The sequence below is a fragment of the Cebus imitator genome, unplaced genomic scaffold (genome assembly GCF_001604975.1).
Source record: "Cebus imitator isolate Cc_AM_T3 unplaced genomic scaffold, Cebus_imitator-1.0 Scaffold82, whole genome shotgun sequence".
NCBI lineage: Eukaryota > Metazoa > Chordata > Mammalia > Primates > Cebidae > Cebus > Cebus imitator.
The window spans coordinates 4,695,367-4,717,441 of record NW_016107397.1 but is presented as its reverse complement, the minus strand read 5'-3'; the positions used below and the strand labels follow the sequence as shown (position 1 = coordinate 4,717,441).

Genomic DNA, 22,075 nt, shown 5'->3' with positions numbered 1-22,075 from the left:
AAAAAAAAAAAAAAAAAAAAACCTAGACCCAGCAAGGGGAGAGACTTGCTGGGGTCCTACAGCAGCACAGTGAATGATACTAGCCAGCTTGGGCAGGGCTGGCTTTGAACTCAGGTCCATGTAACCTATGGAAAGACTCTCCTGACCAGCATCTTCGTGAAACTAGTGCAGGGGGGCCTTTATCATTTTGTTTCTGGCAAGCCCTGCCACTCCTTCTTACAAGCATGGTGTTTATATAATTTTCTTTTTTTTTTGGAATGGGGTCTTCACGTTGCCCAGGCTGGAATGAAATGGCACAATCATAGCTCACTGCAACTTCCAACTCCTGGGCTCAAATGATCCTCCCACCTCAGCCTCCCAATTGACTGGAACTACTGGCGCACACTACAATGCCTAGCTAATTTTTTGTAGAGATGGAGTTTCCTTATATTGCCAGACTGGTCTAGTACTCCTGGCCTCACGCAATCCTCCAGCCTGGGCCTCCCAACATGCTGGGATTGCAGGCATAAGCCTCCATGCCCTGCCTTACGTGCTTTAAGGGCAATACACAGAATTACAAAATAGTAATGATATTGAAATAAATATCCAAATGTTTTAAAAACAAATTTCTACTATACTAGTATAGATGCTTCTTTCAATGCATTAAATAACAAGACCCTATCATAATTTCAAAGCAGTAATGAATATGACAGCTTAAAATAACACCTGGTAGATGCCGCACAAACTGGTTTTTTTGAGTCTCACTCTGATGTCCTTGCCTCAGCCTCCTGAGTAGCTGGGATTACATGGGTGCACCACCACGCCCGGCTAATTTTTATACTTTTAGTAGAGACAGGGTTTCGCCATGTTGGCCAGGCTGGTCTCAAACTCCTCACCTCAAGTGATCCGCCCACCTGGGCCTCCCAAAGTGCTGCGGTTACAGGTGTGAGCCACCACGCCCGGCCTTGCACAAACTCTTCTCTGGAACTATCATTTACACTTCCTCTCACTTGAAATTAGGACATAGTTTCAGGCACTGCTAAGGCTGCTCCAGCAATAGGGAAAAGAAATGCTAAATTTCACATAGAGAAAATAACGGTGTCATTTTGTTCCTACACAAGTTCATTACCCAACCCTGGTTAAAAATCCCTCAATTAGGCCGTACAATGGCTCATGCCTATAATCCCAGCACTTTGGGAGGCCCAGGTGGGAGGATTGCTTGGGGCTCGGGGCCAGGGATTCGAGACCAGCCTGGGCAGTGTAGCAAGACCCCCAACCCCCAACTACAAAAATTAAAAATAAAAATCACCTAGAAGGGAATGTGGGGGCCCACTTTTTTGGTACATGTTCCACCTCCCTTTCCTCTTGTACATAAACCCATGCCTCAAATTGACTTTGCCTTCCTCAACAAAGGCTTGAAGCACACAAAAAAATAAAAATAAAATTCAAATAATCAGCCAGACGGGCTCAGTAGCTTAAGCCTATTGTAATCTCAGCACTTTGGGAGGCTAAAGTGGGTGGATCACCTGAAGTCGAGAGTTTGAGACCAGCCTGACCAACACGGAGAAACTCCGTCTTTACTAAAAGTACAAAATTAGTAAGGCGTGGTGGCAGGTGCCTGTAATCCCAGCTACTCGGGAGGCTGAGGCAGGAGAATCGCTTGAAACTCGGGCGGCGGAGGTTGCGATGAGCCGAAATTGCACCATTTCACTCCAGCCTGGGCAACAAGAGCGAAATTCCATCTCAAAAAAAAAAAAAAAAAAAATTAGCCAAGCGTGGTCGTGCAGCGTCTGTAGTCCCAGCTACTCCCGAGGCTGAGGTGGGAGGATCGCTTGAGCTTGAGAACTTGAAGCTGCGGTGAGCTATAATCGCACCACTGTACTCCAGCCTGGGCCACAGAGCGAGAAAAGAAAAAATCCTCAATTAGAGACACTTTGCGGCCGTCCTTCCTCGGAGACCTGCTCTTTCTCAGACCCCGACCTGGACCCTCAGGCCAACGCCGAACCCTCTCCACACGGACCTCTGCAGCCTCACTTTCCTTCCTCTGACACCCCCGGCTCCAATCCTGGCTCGGACACTTCCTGCCCCTGTGATGTGTCTCTGCCCGGGTCCCGGGGCTTCTGCGAGGATCACACAGGAACTCACTTGAAGTGTCCGGAGCAGTGCACTCCGCCGGTGCGCCCGCGTCGCGCCCTGCCGGAGCCCCGCAGCGCACGCAAGCCTCCCTCCGGTCACCTGCTCCCCGGGTGCGCAGGCGCAGTCCGCGTCGCCGACTCGCGTGTGGTTTCGGGTTTCCGGCGAAGCGAGGCCGGCGTTCGGCTGGCGGCTAGCCGGGACTAGCGGAGCAGTGGAACTCCGCGCTCGATTGGCCGGTCCTGGACAGGCGCATGGGCCGGCGCGGGCTCCGGGCGCTCCCGGCATCCCTCGGGTGGCGGCGGCGGCGAGGCGAAGCGGGACCGTGTGCGGCGGGGCCGGCGGCTGGGTCGGCGGCGGGTAGAGGCGACAGGGCGTCAGGAGACCTAGGGGGAACCGGGCCGGTGGGGCCGCCGCCGCCACCATGCAGGAAATCATCGCCAGCGTGGACCACATCAAGTTCGACTTGGAGATCGCGGTGGAGCAGCAGCTCGGGGCGCAGCCGCTGCCCTTCCCCGGCATGGACAGTGAGCGCGGGGCCCAGGCGGGAGGGCGAGAGCGACTCGGACCCGGGACTCTTCGCCTCGGTCTTGAGACGTCCCCCCACCCCCACCTCCGCCTCCTCTGGATCCTGGGATCCCTCCCCTTTGGTCCTGGGACTCCTCCCACCTCCTCCGGGTCCTGGGACCCTCCCCTTTAGTCCCACCTCTGTGGTCCCTGGACTCTTGCCACTCTATCCTGAGACCTCCTCTTCTGGATCCCGGGATCCTCACCCTTGGTTTTAGGACTCCTGAATCCCAGGCCCCCATTTCCACCGTCTGGGGACCCCTTTTCCCCTCACTTGGACTCAGGAGTTCCCTGCCTCGGATTTGGCCTCATGCGGCGGCGGTTCAGAGGTAATCTGTAGGAGGGCAGGAATTTGTTCGCTTAATTCTTGAATTAAGGTGGGTTATCCAGGATTGGAACCCTCCCTCAGCACTCTCCCAAATACAGGAGAGTACTAGGGTATCCCACTCCCTACTTCCCGCCCCCCACCCTACGTTGAGTGTCTCGTCTTGCTTTCTTTAAAACTGAGGCGTTGGAGGAGGCCTGCTGACGGAAGGACCACCTCTCTTTAGGAGACCCCAGCTAGACTCTCAGACCCCTCTAGGACTCATTCTTTTGGGAGCTCATCCCCAATTTGGGGCCTGTCTCCACTTTTTTCTGGACCTCAATTCTGAGTTAATTATCACACCCAGCAGCTGTATGGACCCTTGGCCTAAATGAACTTCCTTCATTCCTTCCCTTCGTGTGGTGACCCCTGGCTCCCCACCCGCTACTCAGTGGAATATCTTGTACTTTAAAAGAAACTAGTCGTTTTCTTTGTGTCTTCTTTATTATCTTTTTTTCGAGACAGAGTCTCGCTTTTGTCGCCAGGGTGTAGTGCAGTGGCGCGATCTCGGCTCACTGCAATCTCCGCCTCCCGGGTTCAAGCAGTTCTCCTGCCTCAGCCTCCCGAGTAGCTGGGACTACAGGCAAGCGCCACTATGCCCAGCTAATTTTTGTATTTTTTTAGTAGAGACAGGGTTTCACCGTGTTGGCCAGGATGGTCTCGATCTCTTAGCCTCGTGATCCGCCCGCCTCGGCCTCCCAAAGTGCTGGGATTACAGGTGTGAGCCACCGCGCCTGGCCTTCTTTTCTATCTGGACATACAGTACTTGAAATCTAATGCTATAACCTTAAAGTTTGGGGGCTGGTGGAAGTCACTGAGTTCAATCCACAGATGGAGAAACTAAGACCCAGGTGGGGTGGGGGAAGGGACTTGCTGACGACCACCACTCAATGGATGGCAGACCTGGGGTCTCCTACAGAGAGGTGGTCCTCCTCAGCAAGCTCTCCAGTGTTCTGTGCTGTCGCCCACAACTACCAGTGGGGTCTCCCACCTCTCCCAGCAGCCTCCCTCTCCTCAGGCAGCCATGCCTTGTCATGCACATGTGACTTCTAAGTCTGTCCCTTCATGTGGTTTTTTTTGTTTGTTTGTTTGCTTTTGAGATAGGGGCTCCCTCTGTAAGTATAAGTGCCTTGGTGGCGCAATCATGGCTCAGTGCAGCCTTGACTTCCCAGGCTCCAGCAATCCTCCCACCTCAGCTTGCCAAGTAGCTGGGACCACAGGCATGCACCACCATGCCTGACAGATTTTTTTTGTGTGTATTTTTTGGTAGAGACACAGTTTCGCCATGTTTCCCATGGCGAATCTTGGACTCCTGAGCTCAAGCAATCCTTTCACCTCGGCCTTCAAAAGTACTGGGATAACAGGCATGAGCCACCACACTTGGCCTAGATATACTTTTTTTTCGCTGTCTGTCCCACAAATTTACATGGTGACACTTCTGTACTAGATAATTTCGCTGGGCAGGGCGAGGTGGCTCACACCTGTAATCCCAGCACTTTGGGAGGCCAAGGCGAGCAGATCACCTGAGGTCAGGAGTTCGAGACAAGCCTGGAAAACATGGTGAAACTCCATCTCTACTAAAAATACAAAAATTAGCTGGGCATGGTGGTGGGCGCCTATAATCCCAGCCATTGGGAGGCTGAGGCAGGAGAATTTTTTGAACCCAGGAGGTGGAGGTTGCAGCAAGGCAAGATTGCACTATTGCAGTCCAGCCCAGGCAACAAGAGTGAAACCCCATCTCAAAAAAAAAATGTTATTTCTTGATATTGTACTCCAGCCTTCCTTTCCTCACCCACTCTTTACTCCTTGAAAGGATCTTGTATATAGGAGGCTCTCAAAGCACTGGGTAATAACTGCTCTCAATGTATGTGTCTCATTTCAGGACGTGACTAATAAGCAGCTTCATCCTTGGTTGGGCTTTGCATGTTTTTGCTACTTTATTTCCTGTACCCTGAACCCTTGGTGGGTCAGAGTTCAGAAGGGTTCCCTCCCACTGTCTTCAGACATAATAGCAATTGTACCTCTTTGTTTGATTCTTCTCCTTTTCTCTCCATTCTACAGAGTCGGGGGCTGCTGTCTGTGAATTCTTTTTAAAAGCTGCCTGCGGCAAAGGTAAAAGACTCCAGGCTCCCTGATGTGCCTCCTGAGGTGCCCTCCTACCTCCTTGTCCCCAGCAGACTTGGAGGCCCCCAGGTCTCTGGCTCACATTCCTTTCTATAGACTAATGATCCAGGTCTCTGGCTCACATTCCTTTCTATAGACTAATGATGTCTGTAGATAAAACTCCGGTTTGGACAGGCTAGGAACCTGATGGGATGTTCCACCTGAAACCTAAAACACAGGACTGATCCTGGCTCTCAGGCTGCCTTATCACTTCACATTCCCTGGGGCCACAAGCTGGCCTGTGACATGGAGAGAAGCCTCCGGCACTGAGACATTCAGGAACTTTCTCCAGCTCACAGAGTTAATAGTGGCAGAGCCCAGTGTCTGCACCCAGGCCTTTCTGATTCTATAGTCTCCACAGACTCATGGTTCGCTGGGCCTCCCATCAAAGCACCCCATGATAACCCATCTTATGGGGTCTTGTTCTCACTAACCAGCCTCCAACACAGACTACACAAGCTAGTCTCTTTGCTAATCCATTAGAAATATCACTAGGAGCCAGGCTTGGTGGCTCACACCTGTAATCCCAACACTTTTGGAGGCCAAGGTAGGTGGATCACCTGAGGTCGGGAATTCGAGACCAACCTGGCCAACATGGTGAAACCATCTCTAGTAAAAGTACAAAAACTAGTTGAGTGTGGTGACGCACATCTGTAATCCCAGCTACGAGGCTGAGGCAGGAGAATCACTTGAACCCAGGAGGCGGAGGTGGCAGTGAGCTGAGATTATGCTACTGCACTCCAGCCTGGGTGACAGAGCGAGACTCCATCTCAAAAAAAAAAAAAAGTATTGCCGGGCGCGGTGGCTCAAGCCTGTAATCCCAGCACTTTGGGAGGCCGAGGCGGGTGGATCACGAGGTCAAGAGATCGAGACCATCCTGGTCAACAAGGTGAAACCCCGTCTCTACTAAAAATACAAAAAATTAGCTGGGCATGGTGGCGCGTGCCTGTAATCCCAGCTACTCAGGAGGCTGAGGCAGGAGAATTGCCTGAACCCAGGAGGCGGAGGTTGCGGTGAGCCGAGATCGCGCCATTGCACTCCAGCCTGGGTAACATGAGTGAAACTCCGTCTCAAAAAAAAAAAAAAGTATCACTAGGCACGATCTTAACATTCCACAGTCTGGGCATTTTTCTTGCTCTAGGAAAATTTATTTAGGAAACTTAAATATTAATCAGAAGCTTAAAAAGGGGGAGCAGAGAATCAGAGCACAGGGCTGCTTTTTTGGTTTTTTTGTTTTTGAGACAGAGTTTCACTCCTGTTGCCCAGGCTGGAGTACAATGGTATCATCTCGGCTTACCTCAACCTCTACCTCCTGGGTTCAAGCCATTCCCCTGCCCCAGCCTCCTGAGTAGCTGGGATTACAGGCATGCACCACCACGCCCAGCTAATTTAGTAGAGACGGGGTTTCAGGCTGGTCTCAAACTCCTGACCTCAGGTGATCCACCGGCCTAGGCCTCCCAAAGTGCTGGTATTACAGGCATGAGCCACCACGCCCTGCCCAAAGGGCTGGTTTTAATGAATGGTTTTGGTGAGTTTTGCTTCTATAATGTCATTTACCACTGAGGTAGTAAAGTTTCTGGAAGATCAACCAGGTCAACCTCACACTGTCCAGTCAGAACGTCATTACCTCTACTGGGCTCCTGGTCTTATTCCCATGTCTTTGCTCAGTAATTCTGCCCTTCTGACCAGCCACCTTCTGTTAGCACAGCCATCCACAACACAGGGATGTCTCTCTGTTGACTACTAATATAGTAGCCACTAGCCACATGTGGCAATTCAAATTTAAATTAAGTCAAATCACAGTTAAAAAACTTAAACTCCTCAGACATACTAGTCGTGTTTCAAGTGCTCAATGGTCACATGAGGCTGGCAGCTGCCATAATGGACAGCAGAAGTATAGAACGGGCTCACTCTGGTTGGACCTTCACGGTGGTCCTGTCAGGCCACTTGTTAGAAGTCCCACACATTCCCAGAGGCTGGCTCTGTCCCATCAGGTCCTGCCACAGACATCTCCCTCAATGTGTACACATCACATTTCGTCAATTCTGATATTGGTCTTTCTGTTTTTTGAGATGGAGTCTTGCTTTGTTGTCCAGGCTGGAGTGCAATGATCTCAGCTTATTACAGCTTCTGCCTCCTGGGTTCAAGTAATTCTCCTGCCTAAGCCTCCTAAGTAGCTGGGATTACAGGTGCATGCCAGCACATCTGGCTAATTTTTTGTATTTTTAGTAGAGACGGGGTTTCACCATGTTGGCCGGGCTGGTCTCAAACTCCTGTCTTCCCACCTTGACCTCCCAAAGTGCTGGGATTACAGGAATGAGCCATCATGCCTGGCTCCCCAGCTAATTTTTTAATTTTTAATTTTTTTTTTCGTTTTTTTGTGTGTGTGTAAAGACAAGGTTTCACTATCATGCCCAGGCTAATCTTGAACTTTTGGCTCAAGTGATTCTCCTGTCTTGGCTTCCCAAAGTGCTGGGATTATAGGTATGAGCTACTGCACCCAGCCAAGTTCATCTTTCTTAATTCTTGGCAGCCAAGTGGGTACTTTTTAGTGGAGACGGAGCCCACCTAGAGTCCGTCTTCTTTATGCTTTAGGATTTCCAAGACCTGTTTTTCTTTCACTGTCTCTCTTAGGATTTCATGTCTGTGTACCACTGGAACTATTATTTAATCAAATTAAGAAATAGTATCACCCAGACTGGAGTGCAGTAGCATGATCTCAGCTAACTGCATCTTCTGCCTCTTGGGTTCAAGCGATTCTTCTGCCTCAGCCTCCTGAGTAGCTGGGACTGCAGGTGCGAGCCACCATTCCTGGCTAATTTTTGTATTTTAAGTAGAAACGGGGTTTTACTATATTGGCCAGGCTGATCTCAAACTCCTGACGTCATGTTTCACCCTCCTCGGCCTCCAAACGTCTTCCCACTTTTTATGCCTCCGTCTTACAATAGTATCTGTGAGACCAGGAATTACTATTAAAATGTGAAATGGGCCGGGCGTGGTGGCTCATGCCTGTAATCTCAGCACTTTGGGAGGCCAAGGTGGGCATATCACGAGGTCAGGAGTTCGAGACCAGCCTGGCCAACATAGTGAAACCCTGTCTCTACTAAAAATACAAAAAATTAGCTGAGCATGGTGGCAGGCACCTGTAATCCCAGCTACTCGGGAGGCTGAGGCAGGAGAATTGCTCGAACCCCGGAGGCAGAGGTTGCAGTGAGCCAAGATTGCGCTTCAGCCCAGGTGACGGTTCAAGACTACAAATCGGAATGAATGAATGAATGAATGAATGATAAAGTAAAATGTAAAGTGTCTGTCAGCATACTACCTAAAATCATGTTGCCTTCTGTGAAGGGGACCTCTGCCCCATTCAGGTGATGCCTTCAGGTGGCTCTGGAAGTTAGGAGGTGAAGGTGCCTCAGCTTCTCCAGGCCCTGTCACCGGGCTCAGAGTGGCCTGTCTCCTGACACCCTGTCCCCATCTTCCTGGCAGGAGGCATGTGTCCATTTCGCCACATCAGCGGCGAGAAGACAGTTGTGTGCAAACACTGGCTGCGAGGCCTATGTAAGAAGGGGGACCAGTGCGAGTTCCTGCATGAGTATGACATGACCAAGATGCCCGAGTGCTACTTCTACTCCAAGTTTGGTAAGGCATCTGGAACCCTGGAGGCTCTGCCCAGAAACAAGGCACAAAGAGGTCTGCTGGCTGCTCAGTGCCCCTATGGTCACTGCCTGCTTTTCCCATCTTTCTAGCCTCAGAGGAGAAACTCGGACAGAGCCTGCCAGCCTCAGCCAGCTTTTAGGGGGACAGCATGGCTATTCTCTGCTCATCTTTTTTTTTTTTTTTTTTTTTTAAAGACACAGGGTCTCACTGTGTTTCCCAGATTGGTCTTGAACTCCTGGGTTCAAGTGATCCACCTGCCTTGGCCTCCCAAAGTGCTGGGATTGTAGGCATGAGCCACCATGCCTGGCCCTGTGCATCCCTTTAGAGTGCTTCAGGGTTTTGGGCACTTTTGAGCACACTGGGACTTGAGGCTAATGAGGGTGACCAGGAAGCAGTGAGTTGTGCACCTGGCTGCATTATGTCCATGGTTGATAGTCTGTCCACGTCTGCCTTCTCCCTGAAACCCACTTCTCCCTCCAGTGTGGGCACTGCCTCTCAGGTCCGAGCTGGTTCCTTATCTCTGGGGCCATAATCCTGGTGACATCTCAGCCATCCTAAACAGCCCTTCAGAACAGCAGCCCCAGATGTGTTTTCTGGTAGTAATGGGCTTGCCTTGAGCCCTGCTTAGAGAATCTGTGACCTTGGCTGTCCTGAGTAGCCTGTGTGGAGAAGCAGGGGACTGGGTGGAGTCAGTGGGGCTGGCACAGAGCCTGGCAGAGATGTTGTGCTCCCTGCTGGAATGCATCCCCAGATTCCCTGCTTGGGTCTGCACTTCGAGGTTTCCCAGGAAGCAGCTCTGTGGGTCGGCATGAGGCTGGCTCTGGTCCTGTGCAGGGAACCAGGTAGGAGGCTGGAATCCTGCAGTGAGCCCAGGAATGCAGGGTATGTTTTGTGCTTTCAAAGCACTGCTGTTGGAGGAGACATTAATTATTTCAGCATCTCAACAGGCATGGCCTACTGGCTTGTTAAAGAGAGCTGTGGCTTGTTTTGTGGAGGTGGCATAAGCTGAGAAGAAATAGGACCCATTCTGTCATTGTCCTATGTAGCACATTCCCCCCGACCTCTTGCCCATACTAGCACTGGGATGGGGCAGTGGCCTCCCATCTGGCCCCAGAGGCAGCACCTGGTTCTCCTGGGCAGGCTCTCAAGGCACCGCTGTACAAGTGGCCTAGGGGTCGCTCCTTCCTTGCTGATAGCCCCGGTGCAGGACGCACTGTCTGCAGCTTCTGTCACCTGCACCACAGACATTGGGTTGAGGGCCCCCTTTCTAGGCACTGCAGGGACAAAGGTGAAGAAGTCCTTGCCCTGTGAAGCCTTCACTCTTAGGGTCCAGGGAAAAAAGTAGCCGATGAGCCAGTGAAACAAACAGAGAAGAGAATTGCTTATGACAAGTGCTCTGAAGGAAAGAAACCGTGATCAGAAGCTTCTTGAAGCAGAGTGGCCGAGGATGAGGGGATTCCTGAGCTGGGAGTGGAAGGTTGAGAAGAGGCTGGTCCTGGTGCAGGGGGACCCGTGTGGCTGGGGGTGGCAGAGGCTGAGCCTGCGGAGGGGCTTGGGGAAGGAGTTTGCATTGCTTCTGGATTCTGAGCACAGTTGTTAATGTGGATTGGAGGTGGTGAGCCTGGAGGTGGCGGCTACCCAGGAAGGTGGTTCTCAGTGCCGGTGGTCCCTGTGGCCCACTGCTTCAGAGAGGGGCAGGTCCACAAGTGCCTCCCCCTACCCTTGTCCCAGCTCTTAGATGTGAAGAGCCAATCAGAGTGGAAATTCCTGGTCTCAGTGGGTGCATTTCTGTCACAGCCCCGGTATACAGAAAGCTGGGGCTCTGAGACTCTCTGCCCTGGCTCTCAGGGCTCATCAGGCCAAAACCAGACACCAGAACCTCTTTTCCTTGGATGAAGCCAAGGTGGGCCTGGCCCTGGCTCTCCCAGGTGGCCTCATGTCCAGGTTTCCCTGCAGGAGAGTGCAGCAACAAGGAGTGCCCCTTCCTACACATAGACCCCGAGTCCAAGATCAAGGACTGCCCTTGGTACGACCGCGGCTTCTGCAAGCATGGTAGGTGCCAGGGTGGGCGGGCCTCTGGCAAGAAGCCCATTCTCTGCCCACACACTATGGAGGCTGCCAGCTAGCCTACCTAGCACATCTCCCCGTACCTGTCTCAGCAAAACCTGCCATTCTGTAGCTAGTGAGGCTTTCTCATACCCCTCATCTCCCTCGAATCTCCCAAGCATGCTGGGTGGGTGGTGGTCCACCTGCATTTTTCATAAGTAGACCAGTGTTGAGAGGTGAAGTCCCTGTCCACTGTCTTCCATGAATGGGGGACAGCCAGCATTTTAAGCCATGCTCCAGCTCTCTGGTAGAGGGGACATCTGAGTGACCAGATGTTTGGCTCTGTAGGTCCCCTGTGCAGGCACCGGCACACACGGAGAGTCATCTGTGTGAATTACCTCGTGGGATTCTGCCCGGAGGGCCCCTCATGTAAATTCATGCAGTGAGTAGCCAGCCACTCTGCCCTCTACGCATGCTACTGGCCCAGACCCCGCTGCTCTCTGTATCTTCCCTGGGCCAGCTGCGCTTTGGTCACTGGGTGATGTCAGTACCAGGACCAAGGGTGGGGGCAGGAGATGGGGAAGGTATCCCTGCTATGGCCACCAATGCTCCCTGAGCCCAGAGGTGGCTCTGCCTGGACCAGCAGCTGGCCTTTCTTGGGTAATCTAATGGAAGCTGTGGGACAGAGACACACGTGTAGCCTTGCATATCATTTAGGGAATTTAGAGACTTCCAGTTAGGAACCTGTGCCCTAAAGGAAAGGAAGGAAACTACAATTTCAGGGCTTCCTATGTGGAGGCTCAGGAAATCCTAAGCTTGGGGTTTCACGTAGAATAAGTAGTGATGCAACAGTGAGGGTGGGAGAGAACGCACCCATTTCACACAGGAGCACACTGAGGCTCAGGGCTGGGTCCCTGGCCAGGGGCACATGGTGGCAGGTGGTGGCATGTGGTCAAAGGCAAGTCTGTGAGCCTCTGAGGACGGGTTTTAATTCTCACTCTGTGGGGTTAGCACCCCTCTTGCAGGTCCATTATCTTGTCCCTAGAGCCCAGTGCCCGTCTGTCACTTTGGTTGTAGACCTGGGCTTCTGTCTGAGGTGGCACTGGGACTGCAGGAAAGCCTCCTCTCCCCCTGGCTGCCTCACCCACACTGCTCAACCTGCAGCAGGATAACAATCTCCGGGCCTGTGAGGACGCTGGTCCCTGCTTCTCACTGCAGGGAAGTGGCCGGTGCTGTCACTGGGTCTCACTCCCTGGATGAGAGTGCAGGCACCTGCAGGTGGTCCAGGGATTCCTACTTGTGGGGCGGACTGTCACCAAGTGATGGGAGGAGGGGCCGTCACCGGAGTAAGACCCAGCGGGGAAGGGGGCATGTACCAGCACAGCCTTGTCATTTCCGAGCAGCACTGGCGTGAGTCTCCCAGCTTGGTGTGGGCAGAGCTAGGTCTGAGCCCAGGCAAGCTAGTTCTGTTCTTCCTGCCACTCGTGCAGCCTCTAAGGAGCAGAGCTGAGTGCCAGCCCCACCCCAGCCCTGCAGCTTCTGTCACCTTGTGCTGGGGCAGCTGAGTGTGATTTTCCTGGGGCTGGAATTTAAGAGCATGGTCTGGCTTCTCTCTTCTCATCCCTCACCCCTAACTCCTTCTCTTGTTCTCATCCCCTCCGGCTGCTGGTGATCAGCCCTCGATTTGAACTGCCCATGGGAACCACCGAGCAGCCCCCACTGCCACAGCAGACACAGCCTCCGGCAAAGGTACCGTGCCCGGCCCTCCTTGGCCCGTGTAGGAAGTGCCTTTTCTACAGCAAGAACCTCAGTGCCCCCAGGTGTGCGGTCTGCCTTAGACCTCACTGGAAAACTTGGGAGAGAAGGGTAGTCTCCCAAGTTTCTGCAGAAAAGTTAGGAGCAAAGCCGTGTGTATCTCCCTCAAGAGACAGATGGCCTTTTCACCCTAGAACCTCAGTAAGGCTGAGCGCAGCAGCAGACATGGTTCAGGCACCATGCAACTGGCCACCTGTTGTGAGATGGGGCTGCCTGGTTCAGCAGTGTCTGCCCCAGGGGCTGGCAGGAAGGGTGGCCTGGGTACTGGGCACCGTGTCTGCTGCTATTGCTCCTGGGTCAGACCCTTCGTTTTGCAAATAGGGAAACTGAGACTCCTAGAGAGAGGAACTTGCCTGAGGTGACACCACTGGGCAGGAGCAGGTGTGGCAGCAGAACTAACTGACCACTCTGGCCAGCACCACCCCTGCTTCTGTGGAGTGGAGGCTGAAAGGAGGGGCGAGGATAGGACTGCAGGCCCAGCCTGCTCCAGTTTTCTAGATGAGAGGCCCCACAGCCAAGCAGCTGGTCTGTCCCTTCAAACACGAGGAGAGAGGGCAATGCCATAGACACAAGGGGTCCACAGCAGCCCCTCAACGCCAAGGGCACCATGAGTTTGGTTATGGGAGTCAGGGGTTGGGCCAAGAGGAAAGGCTGGCATCAAGGCAGAGCTAGCATCAGGCAGGGTCCCCAACATGCCCACCAAGCCCACCCACCCCTTGAACCCAAAGTCTCACCTCCTCCCCTGCTGGGCTCTGGGCTGACCAGCCCTGCTCGGTGCTAGAGGCTGAACAGCCAGGAGAGGATGTAGTTGTGTGGAGGCGCCAATCATACTGAACTATTGATGGGGAAAGCCGGGAATTCCAGGTGTAGGTGCAGCCGTGCCAACCTGGGGGTTTCCTAGCTCGGGTTCTGCACTTACGGGCCAGAGCCAGGATCCCACCTAGTGAGGAGGAGGCCCTGCTGTGGAATCCCTACCCCAGAAGTCGCTGCCCTCCTCCTGGCGGGGCTCCCTAGAGGAGGGTCCTCTCAGCCCGAGAACGCAGCTCAGCGTGTCAGGCTCCAACTGTTTTTCTGTGACTTGCTCGCCGTGTAGGCTGCTAAACATCTGGCTGAACCAAGCGTTCATCCTGACCTGAAGCTAGAACCTCAGAAACCAAAGTAAGGCCTGATCATGCTCTTGTCCCACTGCCCCAGAGACCTCCTGTTGTCTCTTCGATGTTTTGTTTTCTATTTTATTTTTCGTTTTTGTGTGTCTGCATGGTGTTTTTCGGGCAGTGGCTCCTGCCATCATCACCAGATATTTCTCTGCCGCCCGCTTTCCTGAGCTGGGCCGTCGTGGAAGCCCTTCTTCCTGCCGTTCATGCGGGACAAGTCCCGCCCTCTTTTTTCCTGTCCCCATTGGTAGTCTGCGTGCACATGTTTTCCACAGTAAAACCGTGTTGTATAACTCTTTCCAGCAAAGTAACAATCCGCCATTACAAAGGTCGTCCTCCTTGATCCAGTTAACGAGTCAGAACTCTTCTCCCAATCAGCAGAGAACCCCGCAGGTCATCGGGGTCATGCAGAGTCAAAACAGCAGTGCGGGCAACCGGGGACCCCGGCCACTGGAGCAGGTCACCTGTTATAAGGTAAGTCCTGGGGCTGAGGGACGGGGTGGGGTCTTCCCCATATGTTTGGCAAAATGAGAAAAATGAAAACATTCATTTTTGCTGATTGTAAGCATAAAGTTATAGTCTAGTTACCATCCACTATGGTGGGCTAGCGACTGTCCTACTTCCCACCACACTGCACGGAGGCCAGGTAAAGGATGGTGAGAACGCCTGCTGAATGAATGGACGGGGCCTGCAGGCAGGTGAGGGAAGCACCCAAGAGGCTGGAAACAAAACAGAAACACTGATCCAAGGAAGGGAGAGGCCTTGGTGCCGCTGGCTGTCCTGGGGGCATCCTCAGATCCTGCAGGGCACACCAAGGGAACGGGACACTGGGTTATAGCACCCTGTCCCCGTCCCCTCCCCCAGTACGTAAAATGGGACACTTGGGAAGGCTGAGCTTAAAGAAACCTCCTTGAAAATGGTCCTGTTCACCCCTGGCTCTGTGGGGAGTGGGGGAAGGGGAGGGAAATCTGTTTTTTTTGTCACCCAGGCTACGTAGTGCAGTGGCATGATCTTGGCTCACTACAACCTCTGCCTCCCGGGTTCAAGTGATTCTCCTGCCTCAGCCTCCTGAGTAGCTGGGTTATAGGCACCCGCCATCATGCCCAGCTAATTTTTATATTTTTGTACAGACAAGGTTACACCATGTTGGCCAGGCTGGTCTTGAACTCCTGACCTCAGGTGATCTGCCTGCCTCAGCCTTCCAAAGTGCTGGGATTACAGGTGTGAGCCACCGCACTCAGCCAGGGAAGAGAAATCTCTTGATAGTTTTGACGTTACTCATGGGCCCTTACGTGAGTCTTGGCCTGTATTCACATCCTTGGTTAAGGCTGGAAATTTACAAATGAGAGTTTTCTAATCTAAAATCGCCCCAGGATTGGTGTGCCTTTGGTACATGGCAGGATCAACCCCCGTTACTCTGTGAGGAATATGTTCTCAACCCAAAGCACACAGAATTCCTACAGCTGGAGTTCTGAAGAATGAGTCCAGATTAAAAATCACAAAATACGCTGGGTATGGTGGCACGTGCCCATAGTCCCGGCTACTGAGGAGGCTGAGGTGGGAGGATTGCTTGGACCCAGGAGGTCAAGCCTGCAGTGAGCTATGACTGCACCACTGCACTCCAGCCTGGGCAACAGAGTGAGACTCTTGTCTCAACCAAAAAAAAAAAAAAAGCATGGAAGGGGGACTGTGTGCAGAGCAGACTTGGCTGTCATCTTGCTGCCCTCCCAGCCTGTTCAGCAGGGCCGCCTCTGTGAAAGTGCCCTTAAGTCCTGGAGCCTTATAAAGGTAGGGCTGGGGCCTTAATGCCTCTGTCCACAGCCTTTCAGCCGGTTAATGTCAGCGACACCTCATATGGGTCCTGGATTCCCCAGGGTCAGCTGTGGGGCCCAGTAGATGTGCCAGATGCTGTGAGTAGGGTATGTGGTCCCCCCTGTGGCCATCATGTTAGCCCAAGGCCTAACAGCAGCTGCTTGGCCCCTTATCCACACACAGTCACACCTGCAGATCAGACAAAGTTGAAAACACAGGGACTGCAGAGCCAGGGAATAGAGGTGGCAAGAGTGCTGGCTGATTGGGCAGAGCCCCTCGGGGCAGCAGGGACTGAGGGGGCTGGTGTTAGCACAGAGTCAGTGCCTCCAGCTGCCTCCCGACCTTTCTGTTCAGTGCTCAAGGCTGCCGTTTAAGGAGTAACAAGAGTAAAGAGAAGCTACAGTAGGGCCTGGATAATCAGGACTGGGATGAGGCAGGGTCAGAGCTGGATTTGTCAGGTGGCTCTGCAGGCTCCCCTTACCGAAGTCTAAGCATCATTCCCTCTCTCTGATCCTGTGATCAAAACCTGTCCCCAAGGTAGCTTAGACAGGTGTGTCACAGCCACGAGGGAAGTGTCCTAGCCTCCCCTCCCTTGGGGAGCCAGTGCCAGGGACAGCCCACCCTCTGTCCCTGGCACTGGCTCCCCAAGGGAGGGGAGGCTAGGACACTTCTCACGTTGTTCCCTCCCGTCTCCTGCCAGGGAACCCCAGACCTTGGCTCAGAGGTAAGTGGCTGGCCCACGGTGCAGAGGGGCTTGGTCCCCAGATGAAGTGGTGCTCAGGTGCCATCAGCTTCTCTTTGTCCTGCCCCGCCCCCACTTGTGAGTCCCTCCCTGGGCAGCCCCTGCAACCATGCGGGAGAGGTGTGGGCCTGAAAGAGCTCCCGGCGGGGTGCTAGCAGGCCCTCTTCTGGTGGCCTCATTCTCCCTTGCACTTGCCGAGTTGCTGGCTAGTTTCTGCACCACTGCACTTTCCATGCTGAGCTTCCTCACCCTCCAATTTGAAAGAAACTGTACCACTGAAAATTTCAGAGTCCTGTCCCAACGGGACTTTGTGGGTTATATGTTAGTTGAAAACTGCATTTGAACAGTGTTATTGTCTGTGTCTCCTCTTCCCCCCGCTTCCTGCTGTTCCCAGTGTGGCGAGAAAGGACACTACGCCAACAGATGCACCAAAGGGCACTTGGCCTTTCTCAGTGGACAGTGACAGCAGCTGGAGCCAGCTCTGAGCAGCCCGGGGCCCCTGCTGTTGGGAGTGTGCATTTAACTGTTTCACGCGCTTCTTGGCGCAACTGTGGCTTGAGCTGGCCCGCAGGCATGTGGGGTTCATCGTTCGGAGGGGCCACATCTGTTAGTTCCATATCATTTTGCCATACTGTTTTTTGAAAAAGGGACATGTGCCCCAGCTGGGTCCCTGCAGTCGACATCATGTTTGGCTAGACATCGATGCCTCCATTCTGGGACTCCCTAAACAACCTGCCTTCATCAGAGGGAGGAAGCTGCTGGGGAGGGGCTTGTGCCGGGTAGTTCTGTGTGGCGATGGTCTTTCCACACATTAAACACCAGTTCTTGGTGACCCCGGGGGCTGGCAGGTCATTCAAAGCTGTGGCCAGCCCATGCCTGCTTCCTCCCTGCCCTGCTGAATCCTAAAGCTGTGCCTATCAATGTGATTTGAACGAGGGAGCTCTTCAGGGCAAATTCAGGTGCCCCCATTGCCTCAGGCTAGCCCTGGTCCCAGGTGGCAGTGGTTGAGGGATGCAGGGCTCTCAAGTCTGAGGTTCTCTTTGGGCTGCTTTTTCTGTTCGGGTATGTGCCTGACAGTGTTTAAGGTGTCCCTTGAGCTGGAGCTGCAGGCCTTTAAATAGACAACCCCTTCAAATCATCTGTGCCTACCTCCTGCCTGTCAAGTGTCTACATTGTCAGACACCTGTGGCATGTGGAGGAGACTGCCCTGTCCCTGAGCCTTGAAAATGTGAAACTGTCACCTGCAACCTGCTGGGCAAGTGGGCCTGTCCATGTTCAACTGCAAGAACAATTTTTTAAAAATTGATTAAAATGGGGGAGGGTGCAGGTGTAAAAAAAAATTGATTAAATCTTGTTTTTTAAGCTATGTCTCATTACTTAAGAGTCTCATGCCAAGCCTCTCATGCCAGCTGCAGTCACAGCCTGGTTTTCTTGTCCCTTCCAACAAATGTCAGTCTCATAGAGGAAGTGCTGCTGCCTGAAGGCCTTTGTACAGACAGCTAGTCAGGTCTGGGAGACTGGCCTGTGGAGCCAGCAGGCAGGTCCTCCACCTCAGCTCAGATGTCAGGTGGCACCTATTCCTGGGGCACAGCATCCCATCCCCAATGAGGTTCTGATGAAGGGGAAGAAAGGAGGAGTCGCCATAGACCCTCACCCCCATCCCACTAAGCCTCCTGCTAGAGAAGCCTCAGCCGAGGGCTACACTCCTTGCAACCTGTGCATCGGGACTGCCTGAGGTTGTCCACGGTGCTGGGTCACCACCCTGTAGCCCTTGATGCCCCAGGGTGATGCAGAAACACAGGATGAGAAGACATTTGGGCCATCCAAAAATCCCCTGCCTAGAACCACAAGACAGGGTGGGGTCTGGCATTCTTAGGAACACAGGACTTTGTGTTATACCATAAAGGGCCGACTGTTACACCAGTCGACTAAAGGCCAGAGTCAACCAATGCATCTACCCACAGGACAGACTTCAGCATTGTTGATGTGGGAAAAGTATGGATGACACCCTGCCCCCTAGGGCACTGGGACACGATCTGAGTGGTAGTCTGGGGAGTCCACAAAGGCCTTCATGGGTCAACGCCCTGTAAAGACAATCTCTCCTACCTTGTGCCACAGGAGCCCCTGGAGCATAAGACAATGGCTATGGCAGGCAGGCATGCAGCACACATACCAGTCATCTTTTATTTGGAGGTTAATTCCATTAGGATATGAAAGGATTCAGCAATAATCGAGACTATTCCTTAAGGAGAGGAGTGCTGAGCTCGTCTTCTTCAGTGGTACTTGCGTCGCCGCTCGTGCTCTGAAGTCAGGAAGGCAAGATGGTGAGCATCTTAAAAGGTTACAGTGAAGGCACAGGATGACAGGGACGAGAACAACAGGCTGAGATCACCCAAAGCATGCCTTAGAATTCCCTTCAGAGATGACCCAGGACCTGTCTGCCGGGGTGTCTGCAGAATCTGTAGATCCGGGGGCACAAAGACACTGCAGGAGCCAACCTGCCACCTGGCCAGCTGCTTTCTCTCCAGAGGGAACACCCTCTCAGACAAACAGCCCCACAGAACCCGTCCTTCAGAGGCAGCACAGCCCGGTGCAGTAGAAGAGGAGTGAGATAGGGATGGGGGGGGGTACAGTGTCATAAACAGCCTAGTCAGAGGCCACAACTGATACTTTCCACCAGTCTCCCACCAGACAAGCTCCTCTTGAGGCTCAAAGCCAGAACAGCCATGGTTTTCTGGGATGCTAGATTATACCACGCAACTCATTTCTCTTTCTGCATTGGCTACTAGGAAGACCGAGCCAAACTTTCACAGAGCCTGCTGTATTTTAAAGAATGCTTCTAAGTATTTTCTTTACCGTGACTTCATCTTGTTTTTCCTGTGTTCTCTGTCACAATTTTCTCACTTCAAACACTATCCCATATACCGTACTCTGCTACATCCCTCCAATTCTTTTAGGTGGAAATATAAGTAAGGAATTTAGTAAAGGTCCCTCAGCCTCAGAAGAAGGTGAGCTGCTGTATCTCATGAAATGAGTCACCACCACCCTCTCATGGTAAACTGAAGGCAAGACGCCCCAGAGACACTCACTGAGCTCCTTGTAGGAAACAGTGTAGTTGAAGACCACGTAGCATGCCAGCACCATGGTAAGCCCCGCGATGCTCCCCTTCTTCACGTTGATATATTTGTTATAGTACCGGTAGTAACCTGCAAATGCAAGAGGCGCTCACTGCCCTGCTGGGCCTCACAACTGAGTGAAATGGAGTGCACAGTTGAGTCTAGCTAGCGTTCAGGGACCCTGTCATGCTCTGGCTGTTTAAGCCCCTCGCCCTGCATTTTTGCTGATAAAGGCGAAAAGCACCAATGCCAGTAGGGTCTCTGATCACCATTGCCTGAACTATAAGCACATACCAGCTCCTGAACAAGGCCCACCTGGATCCCTCCTCTCTCCTTTGGCCTTTATCTTGTAACCTCCTGAGTAGCTGGGACTACAGGCATATACCACCACACCCGGCTAATTTTTCTTTTGTGTTTTTTATAGAGATAGGGGTCTCTCTATATCAAACTCAGCTCAAGCGATCCTCCCCCCTCAGCCTCCTGAAATGTTGGGATGACAGGCATGAGTCACTGCACCTGGCCAAGACAGGCCATTTCAAATATTTGTCCTGGAAATTCTGGCAGGGAGGCGAGCATCATACTATAGACTAATGCTCACTATGGTTCCAACTCATTTTTCCTCTTTAAGAAGTTTTAGAATTTCTTTTAGGACAGAGGCAGACGTACTGATTCCAGCAACAGAAAACATTTTCTTGGCTGCAGTATCTCAGAACCAGCCTTTGAAAGGCCCAGTCAACCATGGAGGTCCAAGGCCTAGCCACCCCTCCCCTCGTCTACATAACTTACTGCTCTCAGACAACAAGGCCTTCATCGTCCAGATTAATTCATGGCAAAAAGAGACCTTAAGACTCAGAGATTTGCTTTCGTTTACACACATCACAAGACTCTGACCTCTTCGAAATGCTCCGAAAATGCCACTAGGGCTGAAGTCCCGCATCAAGATCCAGCTTGGCAGCTCTCCTAGTTTGACCTCCAGAAGTTTCCTGTCCTTCAATGGTACTGAAAGGGAAGAGTGAGAAAAAATACCCATTGAATAATCTCCCAATAACATAAATGGCATCCTTTCATGTCACTATTTCAACTAGGCAATAAAGGTGTATAATGTAATTACAAGAGGCTGCACATAAATAATATTACAAATACGTCACATCAAGCCCACTATTTTAAGTCTGAGTCTATGTAATAGCAGAACTGCTGCAGGGACAGCTTTATTAAACAACAGGACATCTGAGTAACGGCTTACTGGGAATAACTACAGAAAAGGGTCTCAAAGCAGTGAAGTGGAGGCCAGGAAAGATTACTGCAAAGCTATCATTTACTTGACATTATTAGATTATTTCATCTTCAAAACAAGCAGTTTATGCCTTTACTTTACAAGAGAGGTCAGGGAATAGACTCAGAAAGGTTAGGGAACGTGGCCAAGGTCACACATACAGCATGGGGGAAGGACTGGCCCCATGTCCCTGGAGCCAATGTGAGGGTGGCCTGTCCAACCCTGGGGACCTGTGTTTGGAGAACGTACAAGAGGGGATGTGGAATGACAGCGGTGTAACAGTGCCCTCAAGAGTCTCACTCAGACTGGATACACTTGTTTACTGGGGAAGGGCCTCAGAGAGCACCTGGGTTCACACAGCTGCCAGCCTCCCCAAAGGGGCCAGAATGAGCAAGTGCAATGAAAGAAACCCAAGGAATCTCCACCTCCAGCATCCTGGGACCACAGAGACCCAACAATTTCCAGAGATAAAAAAATCAGAGATAACATATTCCGGGAAGTCAAATGACTTAGGAAAAGCACTCCAAATGACTGAATGGACCCAGACCATATTCCAAAGGGAGTCTGTGAACAAGGAATCGGAAGGACTCCTGGCTGAGGCTGCACTGTCCTCACATCTGAGCCCAGGAGGAGACTATGAAGGGCCAGGGAGTGGTTGGGCCTGTAGGCATCCAGGAGATGCACCTAAGGGAGGAATGGTCTCCCCTGTTCTCCCTGCAAAGATTGATTGATTTATTTTATTTTTATTTTATTTGAGATAGAATCTCACTCTGGTCCAGGATGGAGTGCAGTGGTACGATCCGGGCTCACTGCAACCTCCGCCTCCTGGGTTCAAGCAATTCTTTGCCTCAGCCTCCCAAGTAGCTGGGACTACAGGCACGCACCACCATACCCGGCTAATTTTTGTATTTTTAGCAGAGACGGGGTTTTACCATCTTGGCCAGGCTGGTCTTGAACTCCTGACCTGGTGATCCACCCACCTCGGCCTCCCAAAGTGCTGCGATTACAGGTGTCAGCCACTGTGCCTGGCCTTTTTATTTTATCTTAAGAGACAGGGTCTCACCTATTACCCAGGGTGGAGTGCAGTGGTTATTCACAGCTGTGATCACAGCTTACTGCAGCCTCACTGAGCCTCCTGGACTCAAGTGATCCTCCTGCCTCAAACTCCTAAACAGTGGGGACTACAGGTGTGAGCCACCACATCCTGCTAAAGATCAGTTTTTTGTTGGTTTTTTTTTTTTTTTTTTTTTTTTT

General features: G+C 52.2%; 3 protein-coding genes across 11 annotated transcripts in view; 1 reads left to right on the top strand and 2 right to left on the bottom strand.

The window, feature by feature from the left end:
- Positions 1 to 2,245, bottom strand: part of PTCD1 (pentatricopeptide repeat domain 1) — a 23,393-nt gene extending 21,148 nt beyond the window's left edge. The window contains exon 1 of one of the 2 annotated variants that reach the window (XM_017533683.2): positions 2,000 to 2,245. The gene's annotated coding sequence lies outside the window, so the exon portion shown is untranslated. The remainder of the gene's footprint in view (positions 1 to 1,999) is intronic. The other variant, XM_017533682.2, reaches the window with a different exon arrangement.
- Positions 2,246 to 2,394: 149 nt separating this feature from the next.
- Positions 2,395 to 17,794, top strand: CPSF4 (cleavage and polyadenylation specific factor 4). 6 transcript variants are annotated; one of them, XM_037740348.1, is made up of 8 exons: positions 2,395 to 2,639; positions 5,105 to 5,155; positions 8,693 to 8,845; positions 10,820 to 10,915; positions 11,258 to 11,351; positions 12,571 to 12,658; positions 14,260 to 14,352; positions 16,827 to 17,794. In XM_037740348.1, the coding sequence occupies exons 1-8, from the start codon at positions 2,537 to 2,539 to the stop codon at positions 16,893 to 16,895; spliced, it is 747 nt and encodes a 248-aa protein (XP_037596276.1). In that variant the 5' UTR covers positions 2,395 to 2,536; the 3' UTR covers positions 16,896 to 17,794. The 6 variants fall into 6 exon arrangements, with proteins under 6 accessions (XP_037596276.1, XP_037596275.1, XP_037596274.1 ...); XM_037740347.1 differs by having other exon boundaries at positions 14,257 to 14,352; XM_037740346.1 differs by having other exon boundaries at positions 14,182 to 14,352.
- Positions 17,795 to 18,592: 798 nt separating this feature from the next.
- ATP5MF (ATP synthase membrane subunit f) overlaps positions 18,593 to 22,075 on the bottom strand; it is an 8,815-nt gene continuing 5,332 nt past the window's right edge. Inside the window, exons 2-4 of one of the 3 annotated variants that reach the window (XM_037740350.1) lie at positions 20,440 to 20,547; positions 19,522 to 19,638; positions 18,593 to 18,891 (exon numbers count right to left, since the gene is read on the bottom strand). In XM_037740350.1, coding sequence (XP_037596278.1) covers positions 18,821 to 18,891; positions 19,522 to 19,638; positions 20,440 to 20,547 — 296 coding nt within the window. In that variant the 3' untranslated portion in view covers positions 18,593 to 18,820. Of the gene's footprint in view, positions 19,639 to 20,439; positions 20,548 to 22,075 lie in introns of all 3 variants that reach the window. The other 2 variants (XM_017533699.2, XM_017533697.2) reach the window with 2 other exon arrangements.

What these genes read in the sequence shown, in the direction of transcription:
- CPSF4 (XM_037740346.1), top strand. Translation starts at nt 2,537, where the DNA reads ATGCAGGAAATCATCGCCAGCGTGGACCACATCAAGTTCGACTTGGAG. An exon ending in GCCCTTCCCCGGCATGGACA is followed by an intron (nt 2,640 to 5,104) that starts GTGAGCGCGGGG and finishes TCCATTCTACAG; the next exon opens with AGTCGGGGGCTGCTGTCTGT. An exon ending in AAAAGCTGCCTGCGGCAAAG is followed by an intron (nt 5,156 to 8,692) that starts GTAAAAGACTCC and finishes TCTTCCTGGCAG; the next exon opens with GAGGCATGTGTCCATTTCGC.